This window comes from Alligator mississippiensis, chromosome 7 (assembly GCF_030867095.1).
Source record: "Alligator mississippiensis isolate rAllMis1 chromosome 7, rAllMis1, whole genome shotgun sequence".
Lineage (NCBI taxonomy): Eukaryota > Metazoa > Chordata > Crocodylia > Alligatoridae > Alligator > Alligator mississippiensis.
This window is the reverse complement of record NC_081830.1, coordinates 50,822,871-50,841,369: the sequence shown is the minus strand read 5'-3', so window position 1 is coordinate 50,841,369 and position 18,499 is coordinate 50,822,871. Positions and strand designations below refer to the sequence as shown.

General features: G+C 45.4%; 1 protein-coding gene across 3 annotated transcripts in view; it reads right to left on the bottom strand.

The window, feature by feature from the left end:
* Positions 1 to 18,499, bottom strand: part of ACSL3 (acyl-CoA synthetase long chain family member 3) — a 140,564-nt gene that overhangs the window by 33,235 nt on the left and 88,830 nt on the right. For all 3 annotated transcript variants that reach the window (XM_006271176.4, XM_014602904.3, XM_019491800.2), the window contains 2 exons: positions 14,377 to 14,486; positions 9,293 to 9,431 (listed from right to left, as the gene is read on the bottom strand). In XM_006271176.4, the coding sequence (XP_006271238.1) occupies positions 9,293 to 9,431; positions 14,377 to 14,486 (249 nt within the window). The remainder of the gene's footprint in view (positions 1 to 9,292; positions 9,432 to 14,376; positions 14,487 to 18,499) is intronic.

Below are 18,499 nucleotides of genomic sequence, written 5' to 3'. Positions count from 1 at the left end.
ATTTTGGTATTTTTATCTATTTGTGTGCCATGGCATTTGTAGCTTATATTTTATACTCCTCACCTTTCAACTTTCAACTAAATGTGTTTTAGTTTCCTAAGTAAATATATTGTAACAATGTTAACAAGGGCAGGAATCAAACTGCCCTTCCCTGTATCAGGCTGGCCCCTGAAAGAGCAAGTGAATCAGTGATTGAATATGTAACACTGTAGCAGCAGACAGCAATTAACACCTGGAAGCTGCAGATCAACCAAGGGAAGAACTCAATAGAAGACAATGTAACAACCGGGAAATCTCTAAACGTCACTGATCAAGGGCTAGAAGCCCTGGCCTGAGTTAATCAACACCAGGGACCAACTTTTGGGCTGAATATCTCCAGATCAACCACTCCCAGAGCCCTATTCTAAATTCATCAATGGACTCCCAAACCTGCACATTCATGCGGACAACCCCTGGGGCTGACAGATGCCATCCAGTAGCCACTGAGGGGGGGAGTCCCACGAGGGTCAATGACCGCTGGATTGGGCAAACCTGAAAACCGGGGAGTCACCAAAGTCTGCCAAGGACAGATAAAAGGCAGTGAAAAGTGACCCTCAGTGGCGCCCTCTTGATCTCCAACTCAACCAGACCTGTCCAGCCAGAAGGACCAGCCGGCGACCCCCTTCTGGAGGATAACACCACGCTGAAAGAAGCCTCGACTGGCCATTGACGGCAGACTCCAGCACTTGTAGGATAGGTATACCTGACTCTGTAGCTTGCTAGAGTGAGTGAGTGAGTGAGTGAGTGAGTGAGTGAGTGAGTGAGTGAGTGAGTGGACCAGCCCCAAGGTTTATGATTTAACTCATTACAGTGTTTCAATCCGCCTAATAAACTAGAATTTTAAGGATCCCGAGTTGGACATTTTTAGCCAACAGAGCCGCCAATGCCAGACCACAGCCAGCAAGGCCAGCCATACCTTGTCATGCATCCAAAGGTGCATCTCAAGCCGGTTCAGAGAGGTGATGTTCCCCCTCTATGTGACCTTGGTCAGGCCACAGTTGGAGTACTGTGTCCAGTTCTGGGCGCCGCACTTCAAAAGGGATGTGGCCAGCCTGGAGAGAGTTCAGAGGAGGGCCACCTGCTTGGTGAGAGGGCAGCAGGACAGGCCCTACGAGGAGAGACTGAAGGACCTGAACCTGTTCAGCCTCAGCAAGAGGAGGCTGAGGGGAGACCTAGTGGCTGCCTACAAGCTCATCAGGGGAGATCAACAGCAAATAGGAAGAGCCCTTTTCTCCGCAGCACCACCTGGGGTGACAAGGAACAATGGTAATAAGCTGATGGAGAATAGGTTTAGGTTAGAGATCAGAAGGCAATAGTTAGGACAGCCAAAATCTAGAACCAACTTCCCAGGGAAGTGGTCCTCACCCCTACCTTGGGCAAATTCAAGAGGATGTTGGATGATCACCTGCCTGGGGTCTTGTGAACCCAGGATTCATTCCTGCCTGTGGCAGGGGGTCAGGCTAGATGATCTGTTCAGGTCCCTCCTGACCCTAGCTACTATGAAACTATGTTTCTGAAAGACAGGTCTTCTGTAACCTGAGAGAAAGTCCAATCCTGTGAACCTTGAATGGGAGAGGTGCTTCCCCCCAGCCCTGATTAAGGTGCCTTCAACTCTAAGGGTGGAAAGAGATGTCATCTGATGTCTCATTTTTATGGTGGCACAAATGCTGAGAAAATAGATAGATGCCTTTCGTTGCACCATATGAAAGGAAAATCAGTTGCACAAGAGGTGGTAACAGACTCCACCACTTCATTGTGGCTGACACCTATTACCTTTGTGGTGCTTTCCCCACTCAGCCACACCCATGCCCAGGGTCTGTCTAGGCAGGGGAAAACCACACTCCCCCATTCAGCCAGACCTTCCAAAGGATTTCCCCCCAGAACAACTGCAAGTGCAGAGGGGGAGTGTAAGTACCCATCTTCCCTGTGCTTGCAGACACATGCAGGAAGAATCCCTTGGAGAGAGATTTCCCCACACACATCTACAAACATGGAGGAGGGACCTCTGTTTTTTTGCAGGGGCAACGTGCAAGGGGTGCACGTGCACCCCATCAGGCTGCACTCCCCACTTAGGCGACGGGCAAGGGGGAGCTCTGGTGCCCTCCCTGCGAGTGCCGGCACAGGAACGGGGCCGCCAGTAAAAGAAGCCATGCTGCTTCCAGAAGTGACCGCGGGACTTCTGGAAGCAGCGCAACTGCTGTCTGGCGAGTGAAATCAGCTGCTGGGGGACCCTTGCCCTGGTCAGCACGATCGGCCGCCAGGGACTCTCCTCCCCCAGTCACTGACTGGTGTCAGGGTGGGGGGGGGGGGGGGGCACGTGCACCAGTTGCCCATGGTTTTTTGAGTTCCCTCCCTCCACGCCTGTAAGCATGCATGGGGAAATCCCCTGCAGAGGATTCTCCTACACCCCAACACAGGGGGCACCTCTGCAAACCGGGGTTTTCCCCGCCACTTACAAACATGCTCTAAATTGGGACACATAAACCAGGGATGTCTGTAGACAGCTCTGGCATGTGATCAGCTGTGCTGAGATGTGTAGTGACACTGCTGATCATGCTTCACTGAAGACACTGGTTTCTAACCTTAAGGTAGGGCACGAGAGGGTTAAGATAAATCGCATCCTTGGTATTTCTTATTGGCTGTATTACAGCAATTACCCACTCAGTCTGTTGACTCTAGGCAGCTTCAGACTCAGAACCCTAACCTTCCCCATGCATGGTATAGAAATCTGAGATGTAGAGAGGATTCTGGATTCTACTTGGAAGCTTCAGCGTCCTGGATTCTACTTGGGGGCTGGGTCCCTAAATTATACACTGCAAAACTCAGTGTTGCAACATCTTAATTTCTCTTCAGATCTGACCTTAAGACAAGACAAGACTTTCACACATGGTCACTAATTAAATGTTTCTTATTTTATGGATGTCCAACACCAAAGAGACAGGGTCAGATTCGCAGGAATGGTAAGCATCCACAAATGCATTGATGCTCTATGGGCATAACTACACATGTTTTTACATGCACCTAAACTTAACGTGCATTTGCCTAATGCACATGTAAATGCGCGTCTATATCGCTTTAATACGCATATGCTAAGGCACATTAATGTGTTGTGCAGAACAACTTGGGACTCAAGTTAGTCTCAAGTCAATCGACATACACAGCATTAATATGCTTTAGTGCATCTACGTGTATGTTAATGCACTTCAGCTATTCGCACCTAAATTTGATACCTGCAAAAGCAGGTAGACACACATGTCGATACACGCCCTTCATGAGCCTTAAAATTGGGCTAAAGCACCTTAAATCAGCAAGTGTAGATGTGCCCTATGGGAGTCACCCATTGGCATCTGACATGTTCATTTGGGCACTCAAAATTGCTAGTCACTTTGAACAACTTGGGTCTGGTCTCCGAACCAAGTATAAAAAAAAAAATGTGAGATAAATACTACCTCTCACCTACATAGGAAGGTTGTAAAGGTAATTAATACTTTTGAAATGCCCAGATACTTTTACAGTGATGAACGCTACAGAAGTCAGAGAAGAAATGAGTAATTCTGTACCTAGCTTGTTGCCCATCCAGTGAGCTTCCATGTGCTGAATAAGGCAGGGGTCTAACAGCAAAATGTGCTCATGTAATTACACGATTTCATAATGCTTGCGGGCAAGAAAGATGAATATGTTTTATGACCACACTTTAACAATAACCCCTAACATTTGAGTGTTTTGCTTTTGCAAAAATTATTCTTGAAGTGCAGTTTTTGCATTTAATATTAGAAAGGTTGAAGCACTGAACTTTCTGTTGGTTGGGTCTGAAGAGCTGCAGTAGTACACAGGGCTAGTTCCTCAAAAGAAAAATTATTCTTTGAAAAGGAGAAACTGAGCACTTGAGCACTCAGTGTATTGGGAAAAAAACTGCCCAAATTATTAGCCCCATGTAATCCACAGCAGATGTACTAACCACTAGGGGAGTGCGAAGAGGGCCCTATTCAATTCGGATTCAGCCCAAATCAGGGACAGTGACTTGATTCATTGATTCAGATCCCTGTCCGGGTCCGTCAGGAAGCGTGCAGGGAGGTCCCCCTGCACCACCCCCAGCTTGGCGATTGGCTGCAGGGAGACCCCAGATGCCTCCCCCCCCCCCCCCCCCCGGAGGCAACAGTTGCCGAGGCGGGGGGTGCGGGGGGGAGGGGGGGGGGACTGCACGCTCCCCAGCGGACCCGGAAGCAGACAAGAGTGGCACCTCAGAGACGGCCACCCACACGGAGCCCCTGGTTCCGGGCTCCACGCAGACGGAGCCCCTGGCTCTCGGCTGCGGGGGCTGCCTGTCCCTTTTTCAGGCTCTGGGGCCTGGGAGCATGGTGACCTCCCCTTGTGGGGTCTGCTCCCTTTTGGGGTCTCTGGCGCGCCAGCTGGAGGAGCTCCAGACCACAGACCAGAGACTGTGTGCCATCAGGGGCTGCGAGCAGGAAATAGACTCCTACTGCCAGGCCCTTCTCCCCCGGGAGGCAGAGGGTAGACTACAGTCTTCCTCCACACCAAAGGAGGACTCCGGGACCTCCCACTCTGTCCAGGCAGGGGCATGGACCACGGTGGTCAAGGGCCCTAAGGCCCGCCGCACCAAGGCCCCTGCCCCGCCGGAGCTAAGCAACAGGTACGCACCTCTTGCCACTCCAGCAGACCCTGCTGAGTTGCCGGCTCCGGCAGGCAACATGGACCCAACTGCAGCTCCCACCCCTGCTCTCCCCAAGACAAAACGTAGGGTGTTTGTTGTGGGAGACTCTCTCCTGAGGGGGCAATCTGCCTCTCCGACCCCTTAGCCCGGGAAGTCTGCTGCTTCCCGGGGGCCCGCATCCGGGACATTGCGGAAAGGATCCCAGAGCTCCTCAAACCCACAGACCACTATCCCATGCTCCTATTTCATGTGGGCACCAATGACACGGCTCGGAGCGCTCCCAGCCAGGTCATGAGGCACTACAGGGATTTGGGAGCGGGGCTAAAGGGTCTGGGGGCACAGGTGGTGTTCTCGTCGATCCTCCCAGTCTCAGGCTATGGGCCAGGAGGGAGAGGAGGATCCACGTGGTCAACCAAAGACTGAGGCACTGGTGTCGTCGGGAAGGCTTTGGCTTTCATGACCACAGCCCGCTCTTTGGCGAGAGAGGCAGCGAGCTGCTGGGAAGAGATGGTCTCCACCTCTCTCCCCTAGGGAGGAGGCTCTTCTCAGCCAGACTGGCTGACCTGCTCCACCGGGCTTTAAACTAAGCCCGCTGGGGGACAGGGGCACTACTGCCACTGCTGGCCCGCTGAGCAATCCTTGCAAAGCCAGCAGGTCAAGGCACTTAAGGGAGCCCACCCCTGCCCCAGCCCTGGCAAAATCTGTGGGCAAGGAAGGAGCCCCCCAGGAGGCACTTGCTTGCCTGTACACAAATGCCAGGAGCTTGGGGAATAAGCAGGAGGAACTCATCCTCCTGCTCAATGCAAATAATTATGATGTCATAGGGATAACGGAGACCTGGTGGGACTCCACCCATGACTGGGCCACGGGTATAGATGGCTATACCCTGTACAGGAGGGATCGTGTAGAGAAAATGGGTGGGGGGGTAGCTCTCTATGTTAAGGAAAGCTACACATCCCTGCAAGCCAATATTGGTGACCAGGGTGGATGGCTGGAGACCCTCTGGGTTAAAATCCGTGGGGAACACGGCACAGGGGACACAATGGTGGGAGTCTACTACAGACCTCCCACCCAAAGTCCTGAGCTTGACCAGGAGTTTGCCCGGGAACTGGCTGAGGCCGCATGCTCCAGGACCACGGCTGTCATGGGTGACTTCAATTACCCAGACATCTCATGGGAGGATCGCTCAGCAAAATCTGAGCGGTCGCAAAGCTTCCTCTTGTGCGTGGATGACCTCTACCTGACTCAAGAAGTCTATGGGCCAACAAGAGGCAAAGCGCTGCTTGACCTGGTGCTGGCTACTGGGGATGACCTAGTCGGCGACCTAGTAATCGATGGGAAGCTGGGTGACAGCGACCACGAGCTGATCACCTTCAGCATCCGCCGAAAAGCTGGCAAGTCAGTCAGCAACACGGAAGTCCTTGACTTCAGGAAAGCCGACTATGACAAGCTCAGGAGGCTTGTTAGTAAGGCCCTAAGGGACCATGACCACGGAGAAAGGGGAGTTCAAGAAGAGTGGCTAATCCTCAATGCACAAACTAAGTCTATTCCATCTCGGAGGAAAGGCAGCAAGAGGGCACAGCAGCCCCCCTGGCTCTCCGGGGACCTAGCAGACCTCCTGAGGCTAAAAAGAAAGGCCTACAAAGGATGGAGGATGGGAGTCACCTCCAAGGAGGATTATTCTGCACTGGTCCGGTCCTGTAGGGAGCAGACCAGGAAAGCCAAGGCTGCAACTGAACTCTAACTAGCTTTGAGCATCAAGGACAATAAAAAGTCCTTTTTCAGATATGTGGGGAGCCAGAGGAAAAGCAGGGGCAACATTGGACCCCTGCTGAACCAGATGGGGCAACTGACAACTGACTCCCAGGAAAAAGCCAATCTATTAAATAGGTACTTTGCGTCAGTCTTTCATCAGTCCCATGGGACTCCCATGCCCACTACGGGACAGGGAAGTCCAGATGAGGGTGATCCCCTGCCCTCCATTATTGCTGACTTCGTGAAGGAACATCTTGAGAAGCTGGATACCTTCAAGTCAGCCGGCCCTGACACTCTTCACCCCAGGGTACTCAAGGAGCTGGCGAACACCATAGCCCGGATCTTTGAAAACTCTTGGCGCTCTGGTGTAGTGCCCGAAGACTGGAAGGAGGCCAATGTGGTGCCTATCTTCAAGAAAGGGAGGAAAGTGGATCTGGCTAACTATAGGCCCATTAGCCTGACTTCTATCCCAGGGAAGATCTTAGAAAAGTTTATCAAAGAGGCCATCCTTAATAGGCTGGCCGATGCCAACATCTTAAGGGATAGCCAGCACGGGTTTGCTGCGGGTAGGTCTTGCTTGACCAATCTCATTTCCTTCTACGACCAGGTGACCTATCACCTGGACAAGGGAGAAGAGATTGATGTCATATATCTTGACTTCAAAAAAGCCTTTGACCTGGTTTCCCATAATCACCTCTTAGAGAAACTGGCCAATTGTCGCCTTGGGTCCTCCACGATCCACTGGCTGGAAAACTGGCTCGGGGGTCAGACCCAGAGGGTAGTAATTGATGGAAGTCACTCATCGTGGTGTCCTGTGACCAGTGGTGTCCCCCAAGGCTCTGTCCTTGGACCCATACTGTTCAACATCTTCATTAATGATGTGGACATTGGAGTCAGAAGCGGACTGGCCAAGTTCGCTGATGACACCAAACTTTGGGGAAAACCATCCACACCAGAAGACAGGCGGGTGATCCAGGCTGACCTGGACAGGCTCAGCAAGTGGGCGGATGAGAATCTGATGGTGTTCAACGCCGATAAATGCAAGGTTCTCCACCTTGGGAAGAAAAACCCGCAGCATCCTTATAGGCTCGGCAGTGCTATGTTGGCCAACACTATGCAAGAAAGAGACTTGGGGGTCATTGACCACAAGATGAACATGAACCTGCAGTGCGATGCTACGGCTAGTAAAGTGACCAAAACTCTGGCTTGCATCCATAGATGCTTCTCAAGCAAATCCTGGGACGTCATTCTCTCCTTGTACTCGGCCTTAGTGAGGCCGCAGCTGGAGTACTGGGTCCAGTTTTGGGCTCCACAATTCAAAAAGGATGTGGAGAAGCTTGAGAGAGTCCAGAGAAGAGCCACGTGCATGATCAGAGGTCAGGGAAGCAGACCCTATGATGACAGGCTGAGAGCCCTGGGGCTCTTTAGCCTGGAAAAGCGCAGGCTCAGGGGTGATCTGATGGCCACCTACAAGTTTATCAGGGGTGACCACCAGTATCTGGGGGAACGTTAGTTCACCAGAGCACACCAAGGGATGACGACTAGGTCGAATGGTCATAAACTACTACAAGACCGTTTCAGGCTGGACATAAGGAAGAATTTCTTTACTGTCCGAGCCCCCAAGGTCTGGAACAGCCTGCCACCAGAGGTGGTTCAAGCGCCCACATTGAACACCTTCAAGAGCAAACTGGATGCTCATCTTGCTGGGATCCTATGAACCCGGCTGACTTCCTGCCCTTTGGGCAGGGGGCTGGACTCGATGATTTTCTGAGGTCCCTTCCAGCCCTAATGTCTATGAAATCTATGAAGAAGTGCTTCTGGTCCCCTTCCAGGTCTGCTGCCAAGCACGCTGGGGAGCCCCCCACGTTCCTGTGGGACACTCCATGCACCCCAGCATTGCAGCATTCATGAGCCAGGTGGTACCTAGAGGTATGTAGAAAAAACATTTAAAGCCGTGTCTATGTCTGAATCTCTAAATTTTTCCAATTCAGTTTGGAGAGATTAAAGGGTCCTTCAATTCGATTAGAAGATTTGGCCACCAAATCGGACTGAATCAAATCAGGGAACAAAGCTTTGCGCAGCCCTATTAACCACCCACCCCACCTCCTAAAACAACTCCAATAAGGATTCACATGACCTAATTATTAAAAGGATTCTGTAACAAAAAGAGGAAAATGCCAGAAAAGAAAGTGAACATAAGATATGAACAAAGGAGATGAACCAACTCCTCAGAGCCAAGAATCAGAATTTTATCCTAAAATTAAATCAAGATAATAAATGTCACTGGAATTCAGATTTTCGATTCTAATTTGGTGAAGAAATAAATATCAAAATTCAAGAGACTCGTATAGTAATTTTTTATATCTTCTAAAATACAATAGCATAACTGAACATTTTTCATGTCTAAGGTTTTAAAAGGTTTCATAAGCATGTATTTATACCCAAATTTAACAACAGAATTAGTCAATGTCATTTACCATAAAATATACTATAATACAGTATGTGTTCTGAATATCCTGGATATTTTAAACTAATGCATGTTGCTCACTTACGCTAAAAAATAATGACCATCTTCAAAATTATTCTTCAATTTACATGAAATTTAAAGATGGTAAATGACAGCTTTAATGCAGAGTCCCTCCAACCCACTTTACTGAAATGTCTTGGGTAAAAAGTAGGAAAAAGGTGAAATTCCATATGCTTTCCTAAGTTTTTTTGAAGAATAACTTGTTAATTTTACTCAGGTTTAACAGGACAATTTTCCCAACCTAAATAAGAACCTCCCCCACCCCCACTGTCCCCACCAAGAAACATGAAATGACATACCATTGTCAGCCTTGGCACCCATAGCTTGTACAGAAACCATAGTGTGTACAATGACACCCTTGGGAAATTCTGCCCATGTTGTTGGTTTGCCATCCACAGTAATAATATGTCGCAACAGTGGAACTTGAGAGACAATTTCCTACGGAAACAGATATACATATTATTCTATTTTATAAAGAAATCAGGTGTGGTAAAGTTTGTGCTAGAAAAACAACATAATATCTTTATAGACAAGTTAAAACACAATGCTTTAAACCAGCGACTGATAAATGGAGCAATTTTTACCCTTGTGAATCCTGCAGTGTCCCATATTCTGATTTGCAGGACTCTAGAAACAGCTACAGTAAAAGCTGCCTTAACCAACACCTTATAAGTTGGCATGCTCTATTAACTGGCATACCAGCTTGTAAGGTAAAAGCGTAACTGGAAATGCCCACCATGGCATTTCTGGTTTTGCCGAGCCCCCACAGCCCAAGGCAAAGCAGCCTGTGTTGCCAAGCCCTTATGGCCCGGGGCATAGCAGGCTGTGGGAGGCTCGCCTCCCTGTCCCTCAGGGCCCGTGGGAGGAACAGTGATGTGGCCGTGACAATGGCAGGAGGGGTGGCGGCCTGTTCAGGCCTCTCAATTAATCGGCATATTTTGTTATCCAGCACCCCCCATTTCCCATGGGTGCCAGATAACAAAGCTTTTGCTTTAATTTAATCTTGCATTTAAAAATAAGAACAAGGACAAACATTCACAGCCATGTACTAAATTTTAGGTGCTACAACTTGCAAATACTCTTTTTAAAGACCAAAAAGTATGATTTTTCAGATGCATCAGGCACTTAGGATTTCCACTGAATACTGTTGAAAAAGGGCGTATTGCCAGTTCATGAACAGTTAGTAGCATTAAGATACTAGGAATAGATTATGTACTCAAATGATTTTCTATATTATTAATAGAAAAAATGCTTAATTAAAATAAAAAAATGCTTAAAATTGAAAGTACCCAATTCCGGAAAGTAAAAATACAGCAAAATGCATAGCTAAGTATTATTTAATGAAAGTAAAATCTAAATTCTGGAGTGATTATGAATACTAACCATAATTCTAATAACGATGGGGAAAAAAAGTAGAATGCTAAGCGGAAGAAATTCCTCTCCAACTCACCCTTTTCATTTTGGTTTTCATGGGCCCAGAATAATTCTTGAAATCACCCCAACAGAAATTTTAAAAATTAGGTTTGGGGAGTCCTAACTCTATATGGGGCAACACAACTTAGGAGGCTGCGCAATGAATTGAGTTACATCAGCTAAAAAAGGATCGAGTGATTATATAACGTACTTCACAATGAGTACACTGAAATGCAATGAGAAAATAAATGCTCTATTTCCCTTCTCCTGAAGTACGGTCTCAAAATACTATGGATCTGCACAAACCTATGGAGGAAGGTAATAACTGAGTAGGAAGAACTAAACATCTCACAAATGGTTTTTGCTATACCTCTTGGGCTGTGAACTGACATCATGCTTGTGAGAACACAAAGCTTTATAGTGGGACAAAATGTTAGGGTATAGACATCCTTGCCAAGCCACAAATGCCCCAAAATGTCTACACAATAATACTATTAAATAGTTTGTCTCACTTTATCACAGTGGACATCTATATGATTATGGTGCATCAGTTGAATGTACCGTTGAAAGGCAGAGGTGCATCATACATTCCTGGCACATGGGAACCATAGGATCAGAGAGCCTCTCCCCAATTCCAGGTTACCTGTGTACTGGAGATATCTAAAACCTGTATGCGAGATGCAGTTGGGTGGTGCAAAGCTTTTTAAACGTCCCAGCACACCCAACGATCAGGTAATTGTCAACCCCAGACACAGCAGTCCCGGGCTCAGCCGGGCTACACATGTGGGGTTTGGTTTTGTTTGTTTGTCAAATCCCAGCACACTGAAGCCCAGCTTACAATCATGTCCCTGTGGCAGGGGAGAGGAGGGAGCCAGAGCTAATGGACTTCCCTCACTGGGGATTTAAAACCCTGTGCCTGGCAGCTTTGGGTACACTACCAGGCCATGGGGATCAGTGGTTTCTAGCAGGATTTAAAGTCACCAGCAGGGGAAAACCCTTCAATTCCCAGCCCAGGAATCCCACACTGTGGCAGTCCAGCCAGAGCTACCAAGCACTCCTGCCCAAACAGTTCATCTCCAACCAGACCTGGGGCTGGTCTAGCCATCTGATTGTCAGCCATGATCATCAGCTTACCACACAGGGGCCTTATTCTTCAAACCCATTTTGAAAGGCGAAATGTGGGCAAGCCAATCCTCATTGTAAGACACACTGCAGCACAATCAGTGCCCTACTTTTGCCACTGTTTGCAGCCAACAGTGGCCAAAGTACAGGTTAGGGACTATTTAGAAAAGCTGGACATGTACAAGTCCATGGGGCCGGACAGGATGCACCCGAGGGTACTGAGGGAGTTTGCTGATGTGACCGCAGTCACTAGCCATCATCTTTGAAAACTCATGGCAATAAGGAAAGGTCCCAGATGATTGGAAAAGGGCAAATATAGTGCTCATATTTAAGAAAGGGAAAAAGGAGGATCCAGGGAACTACAGACCATAGAGCCTCACCTCAGTCCCTGGAAAAGTCATGGAGCAGATCCTCAAAGAATCCATTTATAAGCACTTGAAGGAAAAGGTGGTGATTAGGAACAGTCAGCATGGATTCACCAAGGGCAAGTCATGCCTGACCAACCTGATTACCTTCTATGATGGGTGAGATGACTGGCTCTGTGGATGCGGGGAGACCAGTGGATACCTTGATGCAGGGGATACCTTGATTTTAGCAAGGCTTTTGATACGGTCTCCCACAACATTTTCGCAGGCAAGCTAAGGAAGTACAGGCTGGATGAATGGACTATAAGGTGGATAAAAAACTTCCTGGATCATCAGGCTCAATGGGTAGCAATCAATGGCTCAATGTCTAGTTGGCAGCTGGTATCAAGTAGAGTGCCCCAGGGATCTGTCCTGGGGCTGGTTTTGTTAAAAATCTTCATCAGCGACCTAGAAGATGGCATAGGAGTGCACCCTCAGCAAGTCTGCAGATGACACCAAGCTGGGGGGGGAAGGTAGTAGATATGCTAGAAGGTAGGACTGTGATTCAGAGCTACTTAGATGAACTAGAGGATTGGATCAAAATAATCTCATGAGGTTCAATAAGGACAAGTTGCAAAGTCCTTCACTTAGGACAGAACAATCCCATGTACTGGTACAGGCTGGCTAGGCAGCAGCTCTGCAGAAAAGGACCTGGGGGCTACAATGGACAATAAGCTGAAAATGAGCCAACAATGTACCTTTGTTGTCAAGAAAGCTAACAGCAAACTGGGCTTCACTGGTAGGAATGTGGCCAGCAGATCAAGGGAAATGATTCTCTCTCAATTCAGCACAGGTGAGGCCACATCTGGAGTACTGTGTTCAGTTTTGGGCCTCTTACTACAGAAAGGATGTGGACAAATTGGAGAGAGTCCACCAGAGGGCAACAAAAATGGTGAGGGGGCTGGGAGATACGACTTGTGAGGAAAGACTGAGAAACCTGGGCTTATTTAGTGTAGAGAAGAGATGACAGAGGGGACTTAACAGCAGCCTTCAACTACCTGAAATGGGGTTCAGAAGAGGTGGCAGATAACAGAACAAGGAGCAATGGTCTCAAGCTGCAGCAAGAGAAGTTTAGGTTAGATATTAGGAAGAACTTTCTCACTATGAGGGTAGTAAAACACTGAAACAGGTTACCCAGAGCGGTTGTGGAATCTCCATCCATGGAGGTTTTTAATACCCAACTAAACAAGGCTTTGGCCAGGGTGGTCCTGCTTTGAGTAGGGGGTTTGACTAGATGACCTCCTGAGGTCCCTTCCAACTTCAACTTTCTATGATTCTATAACAACTGTAATGTCTGTTTATAGCCCTTAAGAATGAAAAAGTGCTTTATTCTTATTCAGTCATCTTTATGAAAATAGTTACAGATGGATAGTGATTAGCTATACCATGTTAGAATTTATAAAAGGGCAATTCAATTTCTACATTCTGTATCCAAGTTGCTTATGATATGAAACTAAATCCATAAGTTCATTACAAATCATTTCAGATTTTTATCTATGTAAATATGAAGGCATACATACAAATAATCTAGAACCACTTTTAGGATGGTTGCAATACCCTCCTCAATTTAACTTATTTTTGCAACTTCTATGCACCATGTTATATCTTGATTGTAATAAGAAAGGAGACTACTACATTTCACATTATTTGGAAATTGAATTAAATATTTTTACAATTTCTGAAAATTTCTGACACTGACTCAAATAAAAATAGGCATTACTCTAAGATCCACACTACTGAAAAAACTCCACACTTACTCGTGCATATGCACTTTATAAATTATTATATTCTGCCTAATTCATTCATTTTTGATCTTGCAGGACACTGAAAACAGAGGAATCATGGTTCAGATTTTTCAAGGCAGAGGTCCTCCACCCCCAGCACAAAGGCCAGTTTGGGCCCTCGACACTGGGTCATCCAGCCTGCGGGGCTCCCAACAGGTATATGGAGAGCCCTGTGGGCTGTGGCCTTGTGCACTAGATTGGGCGGGGCCAGGCAGCAGGACCCAGGGCCCTGATCCCTGCATGGGGGCCAGGTAAAGGGCACATGGGGCCCTATCTGGTGCAGAGGGGCAGCACAGTGCTTGATACCAGAGCATGGGGTCCAATCGAGCCCGCAAACCAGCCCTACGCCATTCATCTGGCCCCCAGGGACAAAATCCTGGGCACCACTGTTTTAAGGTATTCAGGCATTTTTTCACTTAAGTATTACAAGGCCTCAGTGATTTGGCCAGTTTAGTATCATTTTCACAAGCGACTAAGCCTAAGTCCCACTGATTTTCAGTTAACTATTCTTACAGTGTGGAGACATAAAAACCTGTAGATATAAAATTCTTGCACTGTAAACAACAAGAAACTTAATATATTATTGGGCAATAACACATACATCAGATTTTAAATATCAAGCACCACTGGATCACAAACTTTGACAGATTTATTGCTTACCTTCAGTTTTGTTTGCATCAAATCTTTACTAGTAATGATGGTGTTCACCTCAGTTTCATTTAATCCATGTACTATTGCTGGACCTCCCAGAGTAGCATACAGTGTAACAACTGGGGAAAAATTAAATCTAATTAATATCTATTATACATTTTCAAGCTATTTCAGAACTTATAATAAAGTAGAAGAAAATCAATCAAAGATGTGTTGTTTTATGAAAAAGCATACTATAGGCATTTAAAAGAAGTGAATGCAACTTGTAATTTGCTTACAGGGGGAACTAAGAACAAGTACTGCCTACATGAATGTTTATTATTAGACAAACAAAATGTACCAAAACCATACTGTCATGTATAATTCTCTAAATCTACTTCTTAATCCTTATGGCTTTAAGCAATCTAAATGCAGGCATCTGTTATTAATTTGTTAAATATGCTACACTGCACTGAGTACTCATCTTGTATGCAGAGGGGAAAATAGTTGCTTGAGTTTTCATCCCAAAATTCATATATGCCAGCCTTTTGGAACTGATGACTGATCAGAAACTACTGATAAATTATCATTTAAAAATAGAATCAGATTTCCTTCATATTAAGCTGATAAACATCTTTTAAAATTCTTGTCAAATATAAAAGATACTCTGTAGCAAACAGTTGTATCTGGAAATCTTCAAGTGTATATTTTTACCCTACTTCATAAGGTAATACACATTTATACAAACCAATAAGTGGTATCCCCAAATCCTCTTCTTTCAATGTAACTTTAGAATGCTCATGTGACTGATCACCCTTGAGGTACTAAATTCCTTATTCTTCAGTGCAAAATGTTCCATAGCTGCATAACATTTTGGGGTTACTTTACATTCCTGAGGCAAGGATTAAATGTCTCTTAACAGATTTAACATGTCACAATAGATGCACAAGTTTTCTGATTCAGTATGGCACATCCTAGTTTTCTATCTAGCCAAGCACAAATTAAGGTAGACAAGATTGATTAAAGCTCTTTCTTGTGAAGTGATGTACCACTAAAACTCGCTTTTTGGAAGACTAAAAAAGTTACTCCAATTCAAATTTAAATATGCTTATGCCTTTATCTCAAATACCCTATTTTGCAAAATACTTTTAATGATAAACTTAGAGACTGTATTGCTGTTAGCTATGTTCACTACCTATATCTAAATCTATGAAAACCTAGAAATAGTTATCTATGATTCATGGTCTTTAATTTCTCATGAAATGATGCATTTGCCCCAGATCAGTTTCAGTTATAATTAAAAATGGAAGGTTCTACAATACTTCACGTGCTTTAGCAAATTCATATGCTGGCATTATGATGATGACCAAATTAAATTATGCAACTGTTGAACTATTCAATTAAGTTATGTTTTGGCTTTCAGGCATATATAACTGTTAAACAGACAGAAAGGGAGAGAGATAAATTATACAGGTAAAGTCTCCTTTCCTCACCAAATTCAAGTACTATATTTACTTGCATAACACATGCAGCCCTCGAAAATTAGCGCGGATCTTAAACAGGGAAGACGATTTCTGTGCTAGAACTGAAGCACAGGGACACTGTAATGGCCACCCTGGGATACTAATGGATTCCTAGGCTCTGCTTCTCTCAGTGACAGGGAGAAAGGGGCACGGGGCACCTATAGCTCACAGTTAGTTTTAACCCTTTCAAAGCCATAGCTGAATTGTCAGTAGCTTTTGGCTCAGCAGCCCAAACTTGCTACCAAGTTGGCAGTGGCTGTAGAAGGATTAAAAATGCAGCCTTTAGCCAGTCCAGATACATCCATGCAGACAGGATTCCCCGCAGTCAGGATTCAGTCTTTGTTGGGGGGAAACATTTCTTTATTCTCCCTTCCCAAAAACAAGGTGCATGTGTATGTGAAAAAATACAACATTATGATAGTTAAACGTTCTCGTCTTGGAGCATGTTATCCAAATAAAAACAGTATCCACTCAAACAGTAAGATGTACATAAACATTATTGTTTTTTTCCCCAAAAGTTATGCAAATAAACAAATGGTTCATCTTGAATGAATGCAGTTATCTGCTAAGGGAAGAGGAAGTAAGTATAAATTACTGGTTTGCATACTATAGTTACATAAGATATGACATTTCATACTCTAATAATTAAAACAGTCATTCTATCTGTCCCAAATTTCCTAATGATACAAATAAGAACAAATATTAGGTTCACTTTTGCTGTGCTTAGTTGAATGCATTAAGTTGACCAGATATCAAGTAGAAGTCTTTACTAATACTGGCACCAAACTATTGCACAATGTTTTCATAATCAATCTTCATGAATAAATACTTGTTCTTCCTTGGCATTAGGTCTTTCTAGGTATTGAGTCCACACCTAAGCAGACCTCAAGAAGACCAACAAGAATTCTTCATATTACAGAAATATTAATCCTTCCAAAAAGAAGGCCAGAGGTACCATGATGAAGAAATAAGGGAAGAGTAATACACCATTAATCGAATATAAAGAGGACCCTGAATATGAGGCAACTGCCTAATAATTAGATTCTATATATAGAAAATGTATAAATTAGTTATAATTTTCCAGGTACCAAATCTAATTATTAAAGGTTTGCCTTGAATGTGTCCTCTTCCTACTGCTACAGCAGGGAAAATAAATCTGTGGGTGGGGGTCAGATAGTCCCTTTGTCCTCTGTCCCCCTCCCCTGCCCCCTAAACTTCTTCCCCCAAACAGCCCCTTCCCCTCCTCCTTACTGTCAGACACATAGGGAAATTATGACAGGCGTCCATAGACTTAGTTTATCCAGAATTGATGCGGTTTATCTTTTTTTTTTTTTAAATTGCTGCAAGTTTTAGCACAGGTACTCCATAAACAGCTTTCAACTACTTGAAGGCTGGTTCCAAAGAGGATGTAGCTAGACTGTTCTCACTGGTGGCAGATAACAGAACAAGGAGTGGTGGTCTCATGTGCAACGAGGGAAATTTAGGTTAGATATTAGGAAGAACTTTCTCACTAGGAGGGTAATAAAGCTCTGGAACAGGTTACCCAGAGAGGTGATGGAATCTCCATTCCTGGAGGTTTTTAAGACCCAGCTAAGACAAAGCCTTGGCTGGGATGATGTAGTTGAGGGTGGGGTCCTGCTTTGAACAGCAGGTTGGATTAGATGACCTCCTGAAGTCCCTTCAAACCCTAATTTTCTATGATAAACACACTTTTAAGAAGCACTTTCATACCTATTTATATATGGTACAAACTATGCATGATATTAGTCCAAAGATAAAAAGCTCATGATTTATCACATTGTTGGATCCCAGCCCAAAGAACTGAGTCAACAGCATTTCAAGCCATGGTGACCCCACAACTTATCACTGCTCAGTCTGTGTGTATACTGCAAATGCCCACAATGAAGGATCCATGTGCTAACTAGACTCACATCCAAGACAGGAACCAGGTGTTCTTGTCAATAGTCCTGGGATCCTCCAGACCTGAAAGAAGGGTGTTTGTACCTGAGAGCTTGCAAACAAGAATTTTTCCAACTATTTTAATTAGTCTAATAAAAGAAATCAGTCTTATCCAAAGACCCTTGTCTGCCTATGTCCTCATACCAATACAGCTACAGCCAACATTTCAGAGATCATCCAAAAATTTATGAGATGCAGAGCAACCTGGTCCTGCTCCACCTCATGGAGGGCAGAGCCACACCAACCATGTGACAGGCTGAGAGAGGAGGAGACAGAGGGATTCTCAGTTAACTGTTTGGGGCTCTATTTCGTGATGTTTGCCAGGCATTTAAGGCTGAAGAAAGAGGAATCACTGAAAAATGGAAGAGAAAGGTGCAGCTCAGCTTTGGGAGTAAAGAGGAAGTCAAAATGTATTCAGTGTAGCAACTCACCATCACTGGAAAAAATCTCAGCACTGACAGGAACTGTGTGCAATGTTTTATTCAGCTGGGCTGCACTAACCAATCCTTGTAGTAGGTTCTTATCACTATATGTTTGCCCAATATGGCCATGTGTAAAAAAAATAAAAATGTGTTCTACAGTCATGCTGTGTGCTGCCTGCATTTAATCACCTTCCTGGTTGGTTTTCATCACTAAGCACATGTTGCTTTTGGCAGCAGTTTAATGATAGA